At 42.5% G+C, this 21,172-nt stretch overlaps 1 protein-coding gene across 1 annotated transcript in view; it reads right to left on the minus strand.

The window, feature by feature from the left end:
* Positions 1–17,307, minus strand: part of B4GALT6 (beta-1,4-galactosyltransferase 6) — a 66,057-nt gene extending 48,750 nt beyond the window's left edge. Inside the window, exon 1 of the mRNA XM_059409404.1 lies at positions 16,652–17,307. Within this exon, the coding sequence (XP_059265387.1) occupies positions 16,652–16,766 (115 nt within the window). The 5' untranslated portion in view covers positions 16,767–17,307. The remainder of the gene's footprint in view (positions 1–16,651) is intronic.
* Positions 17,308–21,172: the final 3,865 nt, after the last annotated feature.

Here is a 21,172-nt window from a genome sequence, read left to right on the forward strand (position 1 = left end):
GCCACTGCTTTCTCAACTAAATTTATATCATATTCTAATCTCTTATTGTCATTTCAACAATCTTCACAGCATCTTTACCAGGAGTAGAAGCATCTCAAGCAACTCTTCATCCTCATGAGACTGCAGGAGTTCAGTCCCATCTTCAGGCTCCACTTCTCATTCTAGTGCTTTTGCTCTTTCCACCACATCTCCAGTGACTGCCTCCAAGAAGTCTTGAGTCCCTCAAAGTTCTCCATCAGGGAGGAAAACAACTTTTTCCAAACTCTTGGTAATGCTGATATTTGAACCCCTTCCCATCATAAATGTTCTTATTGGGATCTAAAAAGGGGAATCCTTTCCAGAAAGTTTTCAATTTACCTTGCCCAGATCCATCAGAAGAATCACTGTGTATGACAGGTAAAGCTTTATGAAATTTATTTCTTAAATAAGACTTGAGAGTCAAAATGATTCCTTGACCCATGAGCTCCAGAATTGATGTTATGTTAGCAGGCAAGAAAATACTTACCTCATTGCATACTTCCATCAGAGCTCTTGAGTGACAAGGTACATTGTCAACGAGCAGCAATATTTTATAAGAAACCTTTTTTTTCTAAGCAGGAGGTCTCAACAGTAGTCTTAAAATATTCAGTAAACCACGTTGTAAGAAAATTTGCTCTCATCAAGGCTTTGTTTTTCCATTTCTAGAGCACAGGCAGAGTAGATTTAGCATAATTCTTCAGGATCCTAGGACTTAGAGAATGGAAAATGAGCAATGGCTTCAACTTGAAGTCACCAGCTCCATTAGCCCCCACCTAAGAAGAAAGTCCACTTGTTCTTTGAAGCTTTGAAACCAGGCACTAACTCCCCTTCTCTACCTATAAAAGTCGTAGGAGGCATCTTCTTCCAATAGAAAACTGTTTTGTCTACACTGGAAATCTGTTGTTCGGTGTAGCCACCTTCATTAATTAACTAGACCTTCCGGATCACTTGTTACAGTTTCTACATCCACACTTGCTGCTTCCACCTTACTCTGTCGGCTTCCTTCTTTAAACCTCGTGAACCACTCTCTGCCAGCTTCAGACTTTTCTCTCGCAGCTTCCTCACCTCTCTCCGCCTTCATGGAACTGAAGAGAGGCAGGGCCTGGCTCTGAATTAGGCTCTGGTTTCAGGGACTGTTGTCGCTGGTTGGATCTTCTAACCAAACCACTAAAACTTTTCCCACTTCAGCAACAAGATTGTTTCACATTTTTTTATCACTCATGTGTTCACTGGAATAACACTTTTCATTTACTTCCAGAACCATTCCTCTAGGAGTGCCTGGGTGGCTCAGTTGGTTAAGCATCTGCCTTCGTCTCGGGTCATGATCTCAAGGTCCTGGGATTAAGCCCTGTGTGGAGCCCTGTGTCGGGGGGGGGGGGGGTCCCAGCTCAGTGGGGAGTCTGCTTGTCCCTCTCTCTTAGCATGCTCATGCCCTCTGTCTCTCTCAAATAAGTAAAATCTTAAAGAAAGAAAGGAAGGAAGGAAAGAAAGGAAAGGAAAAGAAAAGAACAGAACACTTGGGTGGCTCAGTTGGTTAAGCGTCTGCCTTCAGCTCAGGTCATGATCCCAGGATTCTGTAATCGAGTCCCACATCCGGTTTCTTGCTCAGCAAGGAGCCTGCTTCTCTCTCTGCCTCTGCCTGCTACTCTGCCTGCTTGTGCTCTCTCTCTCTCTGATAAATAAAGAAATAAAACCTTTTAAAAAGAGAGAAAAGGAAAGGAAAGAAAAGAAAAAGAATCATTTCTCTGCATTCACTGGGCTATTTGGTGCAAGGGGTCCATCCTTCTGCCTATTGGCTTTCGACATTCCTTTCTCATTAAGCATATCATTTCTAGCTTTCTTTTTTTTTTTTTAATATCTTATTTATTTGACAGAGAGAAAGAGTGATCACGAAGAGGCAGAGAAGTAGGCAGAGCGGTGGGGGGAGCAGGCCCCCTGCAGAGCAGAGAGCCTGATGTAGGGCTTGATCCCAGGACCCTGAGATCATGACCTAATCCCAAGGCAGAATCTTAACCTACTGAACCACCCAGGCACCCCTCATTTCTAGCTTTTAATTTCAAGTGAGAGATGTGGGACTCTTCCTTTGAGGTGAACACTTAGAGGCCACTGTAGGATTATTAATTAGCCTAATTTCAATACTGTTATGTTTCAGGGAATACAGGGAGGATCAAGGAGAGGGAGACTGATGGGGGATGGCCCATCAGTGAAGCAGTCAGAACACATGCTTTTATCAATTAAGTGTACTTGCTGTCTTATATGGGCAAAGATCATGATACCCAAAACAATTACAGTAGTATTAGCAAAGAACACAGATGACCATAACAAATATCATAATAATGAAAAGGTTTGAAATATTACAGTTATCAAATGTGACACAGAGACAGGAAGTAAGCAGAGATTGTTGGGAAAATGGCAGTAACAGGCTTGCTTAATATAAGATTGTGACAAACCGCCAATTTATAAAAACCCATTATCTATAAAGCACAATAAAGTGAAGCATAATAAAATGAGATATGTCGGTACTAACTGCCAAAATCATGCCGGCATGGAGAATGCTGGTGGGCAGAGGCTTCTAAAGAGAAGGGAAGGGTGCCTGGATGGCTCAGGCAGTTAAGCATCTGACTCTTGGTTTCAGCTCAGGTCATGATCTCAGAGTCATGAGATGGAGCCCCGGTATCAGGCAGGTGCCTGCTGGCATTTCTTGCCTTCCTGGGCTCATGGTCACATCACTCCAATCTCTGCCTCTATCTGTACATTTCTCTGTGCACAGCACACATGGTCCCTGTGAGATTCTTTCCCTTTCCTTCCCCGTCTGCCCCTCCCTGAGAATGTGCACACATGTGTGCATGTATGTAGCAGGTAGTATGGGGTCCCCCCAAAAGTATGTGCATCCTAATTCCCAGAAGCCGTGAAAATGTTATTTGGAAAAGGAGTCTTTGCAGATATAATTAAGGATCTTGAGATGAGGAGATTATCCTGGATTATCTGGGTGGGCTCTAAATCCAATGACAAATGCTCAGATAAGAAAAGGGAAAGGGATATTTTACATACACACACACACACACACACACACACACAGAAGTGAGCAAGGTAAAGATGGAGGCAGAGACTGGAGTGAAGAGACCACAAGCCCAAGGAAGGCAAGAAATGCCAACAGGCACCTGAAGCTGGAAATAGCAAGGAAGGATCCCCCTCGAGAGACTCCAGAGAGAGCGCAGTCCTGACAACAACTGATTTCAGACTCCTGACCTCCAGAACTGGGAGAGAATAAATTCCTGTTGTTTTAAGCCACTCAGTGGGTGGTAATTCATATGGCAGTCCTAGGAAACTAATACATCAGCACATGGTGCAGGTATAACTTTTCCCCATTTAAAATATCAAAAAACAAACTCAAAGGCAAGTTGCATAGATAGTTAAGAACTGGGATTCAAGGACAGGTCTGAATGGCAGCAATCTGGAAGAAGCCATGGCTGAAAGTCATAGAGGAGAGGGAGGGGCCAAAAAAAAAAAAAGCGCGCGCGCACAAGAGAGAGAGAAATCCTTAATGTAAAAAGTAATGAGCGAGTAAGAAAGGAGGGATAAGCCAAATCTCAACCAGTGAAAAGAGAAGGAGGAAATCCGAAGGGGCACTAAAGGCTACAGGAGAGAAAACCATTTCCCATATTAGCTACAGAACATATACTGAAATAAATGATGTGGAAAAAAAGCAAAATACCACTTATATATGCCCCTGGATATTACTACAGACATCTGAATCTGGTATCTCTGAATCTATCAGATCTCACAATAATCTTCTAAGTATCGGCTGCAGATGCCTTAAAGGTTTTCTTCAACCCACATCTAGCCCTTGTTCAACTAATTCTCAGAAATGACTCACCCAAGATGGTAAAGCTAAACATATTATCTCTGGTAATAATGTTGTAAACCCCAGGATCAGGCCAGACTATATATGAAATATTGCTCATGTTTTGCCTAGGACCAAAGTACTGCTTGGGTTGAAAACAACATACTTTCACTTTATGTCAAAGTACTATTTAAGCAGAGTATCTTATCACACTGACAGTAATTCAAAGCCAGGTATGGGCTCAAGGAAATCTGTAGTGCAAATAATTACCAGCCTAGAATAACAACCTCCCCATCTTTCAAGTGAGTCATGGGCTGACTAATGAATTAAGAGAATGAAAGAACTCTGCATTCAGAATCCCATTTTATCAAGGAATAATGAATTCCGTGACTATATACAGTATAGCTCTATTTTAGATCTTAGCCAACAGCTACAGCTTTGCTGACGTAGACACTAAAAATTAACAAGAAATTCTTTACAATTGGTGCTTTCACCATTTCCACTCTGCAGTTAAGCAGTTTTGTTATTTTGAGAGATTATTTGTGCTTGAATACTGATCACAATTAAATATTTTTAAATAAAATTGGACTTCCAACAGTCTTATTAAAGATGTTTAGGGTGGAGACATGTGTTTGTTGACAGTTATTTACTGAATGCCTACAGTCTGCCAAACAGCAGAAACTAAGGTCTCCAGGGGGTTCCTCAGTAAAAATCAAAATCCTGAAAAAGCATAAACTGCCTAAAACCACAGAAGTACCTTCAAAACAATCAGATCATCAGTTCAGGCTAGTTTACACTTAGCTAATAATTCTAAAAATAGACTCCGAACCTGAAAATATGATAACACTATCTAACACAAGATATTGATCTGCACTGTCATGTATTAGTTCACTATTATTCACTTAAAACAAACACATGCTTCTTTAAAGCAGGACAGAGGCTTCAAGAGTTAAGCATTACACCCCACCTTGTAGAAAAGCAAAATTTGGAGAAAATGAGGGAATTGAGGAAGAAGAATGTAGGCAATTAAACAGACTTTTTTAAAAGCCAATCAGTAAGGAAATTTACTTAATGAAATTACATACTAAAGATCAAACCATAAGTAATCACACCCAGAAAACATTACAGAATTGTTGAAATTTAATGATTTCAGAGTACATACAGTAAATGTGAAAGGAATCTCTATCCTCTTAAGAATTCTATCATGAGAAAAAAAAAAGTGGAAGTGGTATTTGAACTACATGTTTTACGATCATCCCCGATTTCCTTGTGTTTTCACAATTAAAATATCTTTTGAAATTTCAAATTTATTTTATGAGAGGAAAATGACTCTAATGACAGGAGAGATGAATGCACTGTGGGAAATGAGTGTCAAAGATTTCTAAAGCTAGGGGAGCCTGGGTGGCCCAGTCAGTTGAGCCTCGGACTCTTGATTTTGGGTGCAGTCATGATCTCAGGGTCATGAGATCCATGGGCTGGTGCAGAGTGTCCTTGAGACTTTCTTTCCCTTTCCCTCCCTCTGCCCCTCCCCCACTGTGCACACGTGCACGTTCATGCACACGCACATGCGTGCGCGCGCGCTCTCTCTCAAACAAATAAAATTTTTAAAAAAGATTTCCAAAGCCAGAGCACATTTTTAAATCAATATACAAGGCACCTTATAATTCCCTGCCTTAAGTCCCTCGATTCAAATAAAAATAAAGTCCAATTTCTCTTCCCCTAAGTCAAACTGGAAATTGCATAAGTCATAATTTCTGAGCTATTAACTTAATTATTAGGAAGGTAATATATGTAAAATGGTTTCGGTAAAGGCACATTAACACTAGCAAGCCTCAAAATCTAAAAAGGAAACAAGACATAATATTTCAATCTAGATGACAGGTTACAGTAACAAATCTCATATACCTACTCACCTGTAACAATATTACAAAGGGACTTTCATAGCCAGATGCTATATGAATTTTTTATGCTTATTTTTTTAAGATTTCATTTATTTATTTGTCAGAGAATACGCACAAGCAGGGGAAGCTACAGGCAGAGGGAGAAGCAGACTCCCCACTTAGCAGGGAGCCCAGTGTGGGACTCTATCCCAGGACCCTGAGAGCCTGACCTGAGCTAAAGGCAGATGCTGAGCCACCCAGGTGCCCCATGAAATGTTTTTAAATCATTGGCTAACATGCAGGGCTATATGCTTAATCACTTTTTAATCTTATCAAGTAAATCACAATGTAACTTTCTAATAATTAGAAACAGTAACAAATTTCTGATCAACTTATAACTCAATCATATAGTCACTGCAGACCCACAAAGAAACACAGGATCTTGGTTATCTTAAAGGATGTGCTTGTCCATCCTGTCCATTTCTGTTCTGGAGGAAAAAAATTTTTCACCATGATTGCCATCTCTAGCTCCAGTAAAACATGATGACGTTAATCTGGTTTTTTAAAAAGTAAGTTTACTTCTGTGAAAGAGCAAATGATATAAGATGATTAATTTCAAAAAATAAACCTATCTACCACTTGACTTTTTTTAACCTATCAGTTGGGGTATTTGTCAGAAATAAAGTTCCCAGGGTCCAGAATTACCTAGGATGTGTATTAAAAATGAACCAAAATCAGAATTAGCACATCTGGTAATAAAAACCTAAGAAATAAACTTATGTATGCAAACCACCTTAAGTAAGGCTTAAGCACATTCATGTTCGAAAAACACTGCTTGTAGTAATTCTTTAAACACAACAAGCAAAAAAGTAGAATCTTCTTTTTATATTAGTTTAACTTATATTAAATAAATCCTCTATACAGCTTTCTAATTTATGCACAGTTTATTCAGACACAGCAGAATCTATGTTTACCTCCTATTATAATGGTATCACACAATGATTTGGTGGAGCCAAAGACTTTTACTAACTCGAGTAATTAATCCTGAAAACAAAGATGAAAGCAAAAAGCCATATTTATTATGCCTCTGGAGAAAAAAAAAGTTAATTATAAATTTCAGATTTAAAATTACTAAGTATGTTTTCCTAAACATTTTGCTGTGCCACGTAGCCAAAAATATAACTGCTGATGAACATCCTTTAAGCTAGCTTTCCTATTTTAACTGAGGAGGGTTCTTGCTGTCGCTTTAAACCAAACTTTGCCAAGTTGTGGTATGACCAAAAACAAGTACACCCACGAACCATAACAAATCAGGTTGGCCCAATGCATGATTCACGTACTAGAGAAAAATAAAATTGAGGTATTCCCTGAAATTCTCCAGTGAATCCAAGACACGAAGTAAAAATATCTAGTACTAACTGGAGTAAACTCTTAATTTTGCAAAGGAATGTTAATGGCATTGTAGGTGCCTACTTTCAACCTTGAATCGGCCTGATCTTCCACTCAAACCACATTACCTGTGTAATAGTATACTCTTTGCTGTTCTGACAAAAGGCAGAAATGGGAAGAAACGGTCCTTAAAATACTGAATTACCATGTCCTCCAGAAATTAAAAAGAAGAAAAACAGATTCAGAGGGAAAAGGGATGACAGAGAGGCCAGGGGCAGGCAGCTCTGATTAAACGGGAACACTGTGGTCTGAGGCAGTGGTGACAACAGCCAGTTTGGTCTCAGGCAGCCAGGAAAGTTGATCAGAAGGGGACCACTGCAAAGGCAGACATCAATGCTCTTCGGAACTCCCAAACACAAATCCCCGCCATGCACCTCTTTCCACTGTCACTGCAGCCTCCCCCCACCACCTTCACACTTACTGAGGTTAGGACAAACATGAAACAGCAGGCTTGAAAGGGAAAGGGAGTCACAAAAGGCAGTGTGGGTGGGGGTGTGGGAGACAGGTGGAAGAGCAGGTCTGCCCTGAGGCTGGGTGAGCAAGGGTGCTGCAGAGTTTAACACAGCAGCACTGCGTTTAAGAGGCTATTAGAAGTCTATCCAGTCTCCCAAGTAGAGCACCTTCACCAGCTTTAACAGGTGGTCATCTACCCCTGGGGCTTGATGAGGCACCTAGGAAGCCTTATTTTATTATTTGTATCTCAGTCAGGATGATTTGATTTCTTAAAAATCTGACTCTTTGTAACTATCCTCACTGTTACCTGATGCTATTCAAAAAAAAAAAAAAAAAAAAAAAAAAAAAAAAAAAAGTTCACCTCTCTTCGATATGGTGTTCCTTTAACCTAAAGAACACAGAGCTCATATTTCCCCCAAATCATTTCCCAGGGCAACAATCAATGACCAGACCCTTCACCTCCTGCACAGTGGAAGAGTCAGCTATCCCAAGGTGTACATTTCAGCTCTTCCAAAAAACTATATACCTCAGGTCTTCCAACAATGACATGTGAGACTCTGGGCACATGACAATCTTTGAGAGGCTGTCTTGCCTTCTCTTTCTTTAAAACAAGGCTTTTATTCCATAAGCATAGGGTTTGGGGTGTGGCAGGGACAGCTCTATGAAGCTCCATCTCGAATCTTTCTCCTGGTTCTTCTTTTGCACCAAGCTTTGGCTCCAGACACCATGGCCTCTGTGTCCAAGGTTCCCATGGCGTGGAGCCCTTGAACACAGGCTCAAACCTAGAGCACTGGTGGGGAGACTGGCAGCCACTGCTCTGACTACCAGAGCCTAAGGCCTACAAAGTCAAGTGCCCTGATAAGCTCTGCAGTACACTCTTTAATAAAAGCCCGACAGCACGGTGGGTTAGGAAATTATCCACCTTGTAGAACATTGCCTCAAGAGAAAAACCCATTCCATTCCCAACTAAATTCCAACTGGTATTTGGAATACCTACGACACGTACCATATGGAGACTACAAACCTAGATTAGGAGTTTCTCCTTTAGAAGTATCCACAGACCTGGCTATTCTTACTTCTCACAGACATTAAAAGGAAGTCCGATAAGCACTGCTGCAGAATACATGTGTCATTTATCTCATTCCACCATGCTGTTCAATAGACCTCAAATGTATTCACGAAAGAAAAACACGAAGAATAGTATTTAGCATTGTCAGATTTCAGTGTATCAATCTTCCCTCCAAAAATACTGCATTTCCCACAAGTCCAAAGGATTTAGATTCATTTATACTGAAACAATATAGCTTAAGTTACAAATGCTGCTCAAGAATAGCAATCCGACTGGGCTGGGAAGTCTCTAAGAACACTTCCCATTCCCTGAACGTAGACTGAGTGACTCTCTTCTAAAAAAAATATGGCAGGGGCACCTGGGTGACGCAGTAAGTAAAGTGTCTGCCTTCAGCTCAGGTCATGATCTCACGTTCCTGGGACCAAGTCCCACATTGGGCTCCCTGCTCAGCACAGTCTGCGGCTCCCTCTTCCTCTGCCCCTCACCCCTGCTCATGCTCTCTCTCGCCGCTCGCTCTACTACTTTCTCTCTAAAATAAAGAAATATAATCTTTAAAAAAAAAAAAAAAGAAAAGAAAAGAAAATATGGTGAAAGTGATGGGGTCATGAGCTGCCCATGGAGAGGCCCATGTGGCAAGAAGTGAGGAAGGCCTCCAACAAACAGCCTGCAAAGAACTGAGGTCGTTGGTCCAACAGCCCTCAGGAACTGAGTTCTGCCCAAATCCACATGGGTAGACCACAAGGCTGATCAACACTCAACACTCGGCAGCCTCATGAGAGACCTTGAACCACAGGCATGCAGCCAAACCAGGTCCAGATTCTCAGCCCACTGCATCTATGAGATAATCATACATTTGTTCTTTTAAAGCCCTACATTTGGGGGTAATTCACAAAGTTATAGATAATTAACATACAGACCAATCCAATTTTCTCTACGGATTCCTAATTCCAGCCCGTCCCTCCATATTCTCCCAAGGTATCTAATATGTAACAACCCAATGGTATTGATGAGTAAGCCAGTAAGAGGACAAAGGAGCTGCCATACCAAGAGAAGTGATTTAATCAGAAACATTCAGCCACTCAACAACTCTTCACTAAGCCTCTAGTGTGGTCTGAGGCAGAAACCAAATCTCTTTAACTTGGGTTAGAAAACAGTTCACTCTATACTAAGATTTGGTCAAATAAACTGAGTGCCTCACTCTCAACAAATAACTCAGATACCTACCCAACCAAGAATGAACCTTCTTCTCCATATTCATCTCATTTTTGCTAATACAAACATCTTTATGTCCTCTTCTTCCATCTCCAAAATTAATGTAACTATACACTTGATCCTACTCTCTCTACCTGCTCTCCCTGATTGCAATCTTGTTCCCTTTAATCCATTCATACCAGTAATGCCTAAATATTTCTGAAATGAAAATCTGATCGTGTCACTGTCCTAGTCAAAATTCAAGTTCAATGGTTTGAAACTGTCCTTGGGCTAACATCAAGTTCTCACACCCAGTTTACAAGGATCACGATTAGACCCATATTTATCTCTCTAGCTTCGGCCCACACTCTCCTCTGCACTCTATGCTTTAGTCCCTATGTTTCTTTGTTGTTGTTGTTTTAACTTTCCACTTCTTCACCTCTTAGCCTTCGAATCTTCCATTCCTGCATGAAATATTTTTCTCCTAAGCCCATCTTTTCACTACCTAACTTAAGCTTCTGGCCTCAGCTGCACCTTCATCTTCTCCATAATGCCTAAACCAGCTCAGGGCCATCCCATAACCCGTGCCTCCCTAGCAAACGGTATTTCACTTTACTCTAGAATAGTTATTCTTCAGTTGTGAGGATTTCTCACTGGCTATAGGATCTATGAAGACAGGGACCATGTAGATCCTGTTCAATGCTGAACCATAGCACTTTCTGCAAACATTCGCTGTATGAAAAACTAAAGGAATGAGTCTTCCTAGATCACATGTCATAATCTGTTCCCTTTCTCAAATCTTCAAACCCTGTCCTCAGTCCTTAAACCTTTCTATAAAGTTCTTAGAATCTCAGGTCTTCCCATCTTGGAAGACTCCTTAGATCCTGCTTCCCCCTACTTTACCCTAACTAAGGCACTTTCCTGGGACCTCTGATTTACTACCCAACTCAAGGCTATCTGACAAATCAAAATAAAAATTGTTCCTGAAGCAGCTGTCATGGACCTCCTACTTATCAAATTGGTAATTCTTCTTATAAGCATTAAGCACCATTTCTTTTCTTATTTTTGTTTTAAGATTTTATTTCTTTATTTGTTTGACAGAGAGAGAGAGAGACAGACAGCAAGAGAGGGAACAGAAGCTGGGAAGAAAGAGGGAGAAGGAGAAGCAAGGTTTCCCACTGAGCAGGGAGCCTGATGCAGGGCTCAATCCCAGGACCCTGGGATCATGACCTGAGCTGAAGGCAGTCTTTCAACCAACTGAGCCACCCAGTCACCCTGCATTAACCCATTTCAACACTTGTCTTGCTAATGATCATTTTTCATTCATTCATTTATTCATTCATTCATTAACAAAACCTCACTTTGCTCATATGATCTCTCTTTCCCTTCATTTTCCTGTTCCTATTTCTCCACTTACCCTAAGCTGTTAGACTGCATCCACGGCTGCCTTCTTTTCAGCTTCCGTAAGTTCTCCTTGAGTGGCCACCCAAAACTTTCCATGTATCAACCACAATGACTGCCTATTTGGGACTGGGGAATGAAAAGGGGAACAGAGTCTCACGGGAAACTTTTCAAAGTACACTTGGGCCTCCTCTATATTTTGATTTAACCTCTATCATCCCACGTTTAAGAGTAACTGACTCAGTGAGTCACTTCTGCTTGTAGGAGTGGAAAATAAATAAAAAATAAAACTCGGATATGTTGGGAGAGAAGTAAGTACCATTCATCTACCTGCTGAAGACAGCCAAATCTCTCTCCTGTCAAACATTTCTCCTGGGCTCCAAGTCCTTATGTCCATCTTCTTACTACTGAGAAGTTCCTCCTGGGCATCCCTCTGGTGTCCTAACTCAGTTTCTCTAAAACCAAAACAGCTCCCTCCAAGGACATGCCTTTCTCTATTCCCTATGACCAGCTACCAGGTTGTCGAAGCTAGAATACAAACAATGTCTTAAAGCTTCTCCCTTTCATTCAATGTCACTACTCCCATCCTCTCAACTCTGCCCAGACCCAACTATGACCTTGATCATGTTCTAATCTTCTGAGCTACCAAAAAAAAAAATTCCTACCTGGTCTCCCTGCCACTAGTTGTGCCCTCTATCACTGGGCTCCATGCTAAGAGAAATGCTGTAGAACAAAGGATTGCATCATTCCCCTTTTCAAAACTTCTGATCTTTCCTGCTACTCCCAGGGCAAAAATTTGAGCATTGGATAAGTGGACCAGCAAAGGAAGGCCCAGAGGAAAGAAACCGCTGACACCAGAGCCCAAATCAAAAGAACCCTTGAAAGGAGCCATGTAGGTCAGAGAACTTGGGTGAGGAAAAAACCAAGGGACCTTTGATACACAAAGCAAACTGTAACAGCTCACAACACAACCAGGTTTACCCAGCCAGGGCCAGGAGGCCAAAGGGCTAAGAAAGCTGCAGGGCAACTTGCCACCTTCTGAGCTAGCCAAGAGAGAGCCAGGGAAAATGTGAGGGGTCTCTCAGCAAGGACCTAACAAAGTTACCCTCTCCCCTAACACCTACTCGTACACACACACCCACAGGTCCTGACTGCCCATGAACTACACTAGTACCAGCAGAGTGCAATCCGCCTAGAGGCCCAAATTGCCAGGTAATTCCTTAAAGGGCCCACAGGAATCTAGACCAAAGTGCCCCAACCAGATTCCACCTCTATTCAAAGAATAAAACCGCCTGTCAGCACATCTAGGAAAGGTCAAAACCTCTGGTGAGTCACATAGACAGTGAAACCCCACTCCCAATGGAGTCGTGCAACCTTCTCCACAATACTACCCCATTGATTATAGGCACATCAACTTTTTTCTTAATCACAGACAGCTTTGATAAACCTATATGAGTCAAAACCAGCTTCTCTCTGCCCGAATTTTAGGGACCTCAACATCAAAACACTAGGCGGGGCAGGGAAGTCCCAAGAATTATTCTCAATGTGGCTGATCTGCCAGCCCATACCCTAAGTGGTATCCAGATGGAAATACTCCTATTTTCTGTAAGTATCTTTGGCCATCCTGCCCCATTGCTTAGTCCAGTTAAATCTTATCCATCCTCAATAGCTTGTTCCAACCACCAGCTCCCTCTGGAAATCCTTAACCTTAAAGTCCACAATGCAGGCTTTCCAATGACTGGCAGCTCTTTCCTGGTGCTGGTCCCACTGTAGCATGAAGGAAGTAGCTGTGTCTTAGTCATCTATCTTCTGTGCCTCAGACAATGTCTAGCCTATCTGAGATACTCCACTTGTGTTGGATGAATGAACTCCAAAGTCATAAGTTCATCTTCTCCTACGATGCAACAGCAGGAAAATACAAGTATGCTGTGTTGGAAGCTGCACTGGAAACTAAACACTAAATGGGATTCTACTCTCAATCCAGCCAGGTCAAGAACTTGGGGGGAAAATGCACTCATCTCTTTGCAATCGCATACAGAGGCGAAAGAGAACGAGAAATAACTAATGGCTCCTGACTCTACCAGATGGGCTAGGGAAAAGATCTGTCTTCCTGTGGGGGATGGTGTCTACAGACCAGTTTCCCTTGTTACTAAAGTTCATAACATACAGGTTATCCGTGTGTTTCCTGCATGAATCAGAAATTTCAAGAAAAATGTTTCCAATCATTCTTAAAATAATGAGCTTGGAGTCTGATGGGACTCTCAGAGTAACACCTAAATAGCCAATGAATTGTTCAACATGAGAAAACACTGGAAACTAAACAGACTATGCTGTCTACAACTGTGTGGTACTATCTGCTCAGAGGGAAGAGAGAGAGGGAGGGAGGAACACAGGTGAAGAAGGCTGAGAAAAAGGAACTAAAAATAAGAAAAGGACTGCCTGGGGAAGGTGCAAGACAAAAACAGGTCTCTGGACAGAAAATGTAGGAAAATAAAATTAATGTCTACACAACAGGTTGATGTGGACAGGAATAATACGGACTTTTTAACAGAACACTTTTGAAACATTTACTTAGAATCAATAAAAAGTGCTCTCTTACACCACATGTGTTTTCATCATAAGAAAGTTTCGCCCTAAGATGTAATTCAGACTAAAATATGAATTATTTCAAGAAGCTTCTCTGTACATCTAATGTAAATTAGTTATAAGAACCTAGTTTGGGGGTATATCTCATTAAGAAGAAGTCTGGAATGAAACAGGAAGTGTACATGAAGCATTTTTGTAGCACACCAACGTACTATGGTTATCCTGAAAATCAACTTGTGCACTGATTTTGCATTGTGAGCTGAACTAGCCACATTTTTCATGAACTATCACTTTTACTTTAAAGAACTGACAAGCTTGGTTATTTAAACTCCTGTATTTGACCTACATTTTCCCAAAAATGAACAAAGTGAGCCTGGCACTTAAAAAAAAAAAAAACCCTGACAGTATTTGTTGCCAATGATAAAATTTGAGCTTTCAAGCAAACATGATTTTTGGAAAACTGCTTCCCAATAAAAGAGAAATAAGGAGACTTTTTTTTCTGCTAAGTAATACTGGGTTTGGGAAATAGATATAGCTTAACAAATTGATAGCACTTTATAAGTTTTGGGTTTCATTCTCCTTACTGGCTTCAGTCAATTTTTTTAAGTTCTAAATTTAAGACCCACAAAAACAGAAGCTTAAACTGTGTCAACCTAATTGTCTATAAGAAAACTGCCAAGGGCGCCTGGGTGGCTCAGTGGGTTAAGCCGCTGCTTTCGGCTCGGGTCATGATCTCGGGGTCCTGGGATCGAGTCCCGCATCGGGCTCTCTGCTCGGCGGGGAGCCTGCTTCCCTCTCTCTCTCTCTCTCTCTCTGCCTGCCTCTCCGTCTACTTGTGATTTCTCTCTGTCAAATAAATAAATAAAATCTTTCAAAAGAACAAAAAAAAAAAAAAAAAACTGCCAAATTTTATGATATATAAGTGATTACTCCATGGCAAACGTTAAAGTCACACATAACTGAGAAAAAAGTATTAGTATTACACATTAATTGAATTTTAAGATTCTACAGATAATATATCAATGAACCAAGAAAAAAAAAGGATGACTATCAAGTAACAGAATTCTGATCTCCTTTGGTTAACATTTTGAGTATCATAACTTCAACAAGTTATTCAAAATACCAAGAAAGTAAAAACATTGTTGTCTAAGTGCAAAAAACCTTTTTCTGCAAAACCTCTCAAAGTTAATGTCTGAGTAACCAACATCATTCAAAGATTTCCAGCCTTTAAAGAGCTACATGACAAAGTAAAAATGGCTGTAAAAGGAAGAGTTAATTTCTAAGACTGTCAAAATGGTAGAGGACTTTAAGAAAAGCCAGCCAAATAATTTGGCTATCTACTCTAAAGTCCACTGAACACCACTGTCATTTCTACTACAGGCTTCCAGGGGTTTTTATTTAGCCTAAAGAAAAAACTGCTTTAAAAGAAAATAATATCTTAAAATATTCACACTTGTTAAAACTTTAACCTCAAATTTCTATTTTGGAATACATCAAGGTTTCAACAATTTATGTCTTCTCAAGCATCATTATCTTAATTTACACATCTTACTTGAATTCAAAAATTTAATCAAGAAAAAGTCACATAGTAATTCTGTTCTAGGAAATGCAACAGTCTTCATGAGGTCTGCATCTTCCTTCTCCCCTGCAATTCATTACAATACTCTATAATAATCACACAAGTCAATGCTCTGATACGAATGCCTTCTCAAAATTCTGCAGGTGTTTTCACTGTTTAAGAGACCATACATTTTTGACTTACCCAGGGAGAAAAGGCCCTGGGTCAAAAGACTACTAGTGTCTAAAAAGAAATAACAGGAGATACACACTATTACTGAGTGAACAATAAACTTATATTTTACACTAAATACATTAACATTAAATACATACTATAAATATTTAACATTAAACACATAATGGCCAGGAAAAACTCAGAAAGTTTTGGAGATACAATGTGTTTTAATATCCATACGAAGTTCTTATTTTTTTTACTCATTAGAATGCCACACTGGCACCTTTCAACCAAAGGAGACTGAGTACTTAGAATATTAAATGACCCAAACCAAATAGATTCTTCAAAAAGGTATTTGATCCAAAATATGATAAACAGGTTAAAATGTTAAACTACAAACGAACCTGTATAACTGTCACTTTAATCACTGTATTATCTCAGAAATCATCCTAACAGGTAGCAGAATCTACCTACCCTTGAAAAGCAGACTAAAGAATGGAGCATTGTTTTCACAAGAAAACTCATCGCCTAAAAATTCCTGAAGTGTGGCACAAATGTTCACTGACCCCATTCTAAAAAAGTGACCTAGAACACTAGAATACATACATTCTTGAACTCAATCACATCCCCTGGTGTTGGTTTCTCCTTCGTATTTTTAAACCAGTTATTACATCCAAGGGTGTTTGAATAAAACTAGGATTAAGCACCGAGTTTAAGCTTCAGGAGCTGGTATCACATGAATAAAGCTGTCACGAATACTCGAGAAAGCGACCAAGGCATCCGGCAAAATTACACCTAATTTTGCTACGTCCATTTAATGCAGTCTTTTAAGTTAGTTAAACCGGCACAAACGAAACTCACATACTAAAGCCATGCCCCGAGCAGTTTATCTGACACGTCTGAAATAACATTTCAAACACAATGCTTTCTGCCAGTCCCCTGTTTATACACCTTCCAAACACGGTAAGTAACATCCTGCATTTCCTTCGGTGTGACCGTGGGAAGGGAGGGTGTGTCTCGGTGCTTACCGATGCCCGGAGCCACATAGACGAAGTAGAGGCAGGAGGAGGAGAGGGAGAAGAAGAAGATGAAGGCGAGGAGGGAGCGATTGGAGACCCGCATCATCCTCTTGAGCACAGACATCTTCCTCTTCCCGGCCAGCAGCTCAGGCTGCGCTCTCACGCCGGACTTGGGGGCACCATCCAGGCCCTAAACTTCCATGAATGTACCAAGAACCCCAAGACTGCAACGGGGTCCGCGCGGGGAGGACCAAGGGGAGAAGGGCCGGAGCGGGAAGGAGGGAAGGGGAGGGAGCGAACGGAATGAATGGGAGGCCGGGGAGTCGGGGGAGGGGAGGCGCGGGAGGAGAGGAGGAAGGGGTGGAAGAGGGAAAAGGGAGGCAAGGCGTGGGGCGGGGGGGGGGGGGGCCAGGGACGGCTGGACCTGCGGAGGCCCAGGAAGGGCAAGGACGCGCCTTTTATCCGCCCCGCGGCGGCGGGAGGAGGGGCTGCAGGTGGGGAGAGGCGCGGGCTGCGCGCCGCGGCGCCCCTGCGGAGAGGGGCAGCGAACTGCAGCACGCCCGGGCTCCCCGCGTCCGCTGGGGTCCGGGGCGCTCAGCCCCCGAGCACGGGAAGCGGCCCGCGCGGGCTCGGCAGGCCTGCGCCGCCGCCTCGTCCGGGCCGCGGCGTCTCGTGCCTGCGCGGGGCTAGCGTGGGCGCCGGGGCCGCAGTCGGCGCGCGCGACGCGCGGGGGCCCGCGGGGGCCCTGGGGGCCGAGGAGCTGAGCGCTCGCGGGCGCGCAGCCTCCTCCTCATGCCGCGCCGGGCCCCGGCGCCCCGCGGCGGCCGCGGGAGCGGAGCGCAGACGAGGGCGGCGTCCGGGCTAGCGGCGAGCGCGCTCCGACTCTGGCTCCTGCCACCGCCGGCTGCCCGCCCGGCCGCAAGGGCGGCAACCGCAGCAACATTACCGCCGCCGGCCTGGGGTGAGGCGACCCCGCCGGCGCCGCCCCCACTCCGCCCCCGGACACCAGACGTAGAGCGGCCAGGCGACTCGCGCTGCGGGCAGACCCGGGGAGCCCGAAGAGGAGGCCGGGCGCCGTCGGAGCCGCGTCTGGGTCGCTGAAGGGGGACGGGCCTGAAAGGGCGGGGGAGCCGCGGAAAACCGAGGACCGGCGCGTGCGCCCGGAGACCCCGCGGGGCTCCGCGCCTGTGCTCGAAACTGCAGGCGGCGCCGCCCGGGCTCCCGAGAAAACCTGGAGGCCCCCACCCACCCGCTCCCCTCCCTTCGCCCCAAACACCGCGCCTCCTGATTGGCCAGCGCCGCACCGCGCCGAGCAACCTGCCCCCTCCCCTCGCGCGGCGACCTGGGCCGCTGCCGCCTCCTGCGTCACCGCCGCCCCCGCCAGCCCCGGGACCCCAGCGCCAGCGGCGCTGCACGGAGCTGAGGGATAGGTCTTGAGCCTCAGTACGCATCCCACCCCAGGGATCGTTAAAGAAGGATGATGTACCTTGAGGGAAATGGGTATCTCGAGGAGGGGACTTCAATGGTGTAATTTCCTCCCAAAATACACGCTCCGGGAACAAGATTTTTTTTTTTTTTTCCCGGTCCCGGATTAATGAAACCTTCCATCCCGCACTTCTTACAGAAACATACTGCTAGGATGTGTTCTGGATCTATGTATATCCCTTATAATGGGACTTGCCTTCTCATCTGGAGGTGAGCGCCGGTAGACTCTACAGTAGCTCTGTCCATTCAGGCGGGGCTGGAAAAGACTTCTGTGCCGCCAATTGGCCGTTCAGTACTGCAGCACCAACCAGCTTCAATTGGCAAATTGTTTTAATTCCCTTCCTAGGCCGTGGTGTCCCCTTTGTTCAGAAAGGAGAGACCTTTGGTAAGTAAATAAATTAGCCTGGAGCCTTAGTTCAGCTATCTCAGTTTACCAACCTGTGTGTGAAGGGTTTTCCACTCATCATGTAAGAAGTGGCTGGTTGCGCCTCCCCCCTCCCCGCCATTATTTGTTCAGCATTTCCAGAGGCAGTGTGTTGACCCATCACTTGATTGCCAGCGAATCTGGTACATTCTTAGCAAGCCTTGGATCGTCTCTTAAATAATACTGTGTTACTTGGAGCCTGAAACACCCGGATTTATACTTCACTAAGGCCTTTTATTAACCGTGAAATTCATGGCAAGCTAGGCAAGCTACTACCCTCTGCAAGCCTCTCTCCGTGGCCCTCAAATGATGAGTGTGAGACCACCTTGCAAGGCTCTGGGGTTGAACGGGGTAACTGTAAAATGCCAAGTGCTATGGCTGGGACCTAAAGAGATTCCCTCATAGACCATTTGACAGTTGATTGATTGGAATCGCCAAGTTCAAATTCATTTTTTAATATTTTGGGTTTTTTGGATTTCTCTGGCTGATGGGATATTTAATGTGGAAGGAAATGACACTCTTCTGTAACATTTTTAGATGCTAAAGGGGAATGTGAAATACAAACAGAGCAATATTAAATGAAACTCACTTAAAAAAATACCTATGCAAAAGAAAGAGATCTATGAATGGTACAGAAGCAAAGACGTTCCCCTCTCAGACCCTACGGACTTTTCATCTCACTGTTCCCACAATTCAACCACCATGATGGCTTAGCAATGGCCAGGTCTCAGGCAAGGTTGACTTTTTATAAGGAAAGTTTATTATGTAACCAAGAGGAAGTATTAACCTTGCAGAAATTGATTATTAATCTTACTGTAAGAAATCCAACTACTAGGTATAGATGTGCTTTGCTGGCATAGACGACTGCCATGGCTGTTCTCTCAAGTTCACCACAGTACTTGTTAAAACTAATTGGCTGCTAAGAGAGTAAATCATAAAAGGTCACATCGCAAGAAAAAAAATTGTAACTATGCACGGTGACAGATGGTAACCAGACTTATTGTGGTCATCATTTTGGAGAGTATATAAATATTGAATCATGCTGTATACCTGAAACTAATGTAAGATTATATGTCAACTCTACCTCAATAAAAAAAAAAATCAATTATAGAAAAAATTTTTTCCAAAAAAAAAAAAAGCCTGGTTTGTTCTAAAAAAGGAAAAGACTGGTTGGCTCTTCCCTGGAGTAAAGCAGAGTACCAGAAAACCAGCTCGGTTGGTACTTTTATCACCAGTCACAAAGAGAGGCAGCCAAGCTTCTGGAGCCAGGGAACCTGTGGTCGAATCTCAATCACTCTCTGATCAAGTGACCTCAAAGATACTCACACTACCTATTAATGTCATTGTAAGGATTAAATTAAATGAGCTAATGCCTCCAAAGAACTTGGGGGAGACTGTTACCTAGTAAGCACAACTCAAATATTGTTAATTTTTTAAAATCTCTCTTTTAGATCACACTCTGCCAACAGTAAAGGTGATGCTGGTCTCTTTCTGTTTAAAAACCAAATTTTCTACTGAGTCACCTATGAAGTCTCTATCTGTCTGAAGGATGCCACAGGGTCTCAGCTCATTTGTAAAGCCAAAGTCCATGAAAAACTCAGAGCTCAAGGAACACTAACCAAACCTTTCCAAGCCTAGATTATCAACTGATACTTCCTCAGGAGCCAGGTAAAGTCCACAGCAGAAAGTTTCATTTTATAACATCAAAATTTAGTTTTATAATATCCATAAGACTTTAAGCTTATAATAATAAGATGAAACATACACTATTAAGATACAAGTGAATTTCATTGAACTGCTTTGTTCTATATTTATTACCACCAAGTATTCTTTTTATTATTTTCTATGAGAGCCCCCATGCTCTTAAATATTTGGGTATCAAACTGAATAAGTTAAGTTTTAACTAATGGTTTTCTATTTATATTAATCAGAAATATATTACTGAGATTGTGCTTACAATAAAAAAAAATACTTATTGGATGAGGTGGATGACATTTTCCTTGGTCCATGCTGAGTGAGGATAAACAATGATTATGAAGTGTTTTGGATTTGCTCACAACCTTGGTAGTATAAAAATCAGTAAGTTATTTTTCCCCTATAAATTGGGGAAAAAGGAATGAAACAAAGCACACCAATTAAATATTACAATCACTGATTAAATATAATAATTTTATATATTTAAACACAGGGCCTGAGCGCCTGAGATTCAGGTAAGGAAAATTGTTTGGTTGATGAATTATGCTTAGACAGTTGAATTTTTTTTTGCATATGTAATTGGAATGTAGATTGTGTGAGAGTTAGACACTGACATGGTCTATAAAATGGAATATGTATTCAAAAATATTGTTGTAGCACAGAAATTTTTTTTTTACTTTGAGCCCAACATGGGGCTTAAACTCACCCCCTTGATTTAAGACCTGAGCTAATATCAAGAGTCAGATGCCTGAGTGATTGAGCGGCCCAGGTGCCCCCAGAAATTTCTCTTAAAGAAAGCCCATTTCCTACTGATTTCTATGATAAATATAGTCAGAATTTTGACTCTAAGTCCTTATAACTTATTTAGGTTATAATAAACTTTAAAATAAATGTCCTACATTTGAGAGTAAACATAATCACTTTAA

Source organism: Mustela nigripes, chromosome 8 (genome assembly GCF_022355385.1).
Source record: "Mustela nigripes isolate SB6536 chromosome 8, MUSNIG.SB6536, whole genome shotgun sequence".
NCBI classification, from domain to species: Eukaryota; Metazoa; Chordata; class Mammalia; order Carnivora; family Mustelidae; genus Mustela; species Mustela nigripes.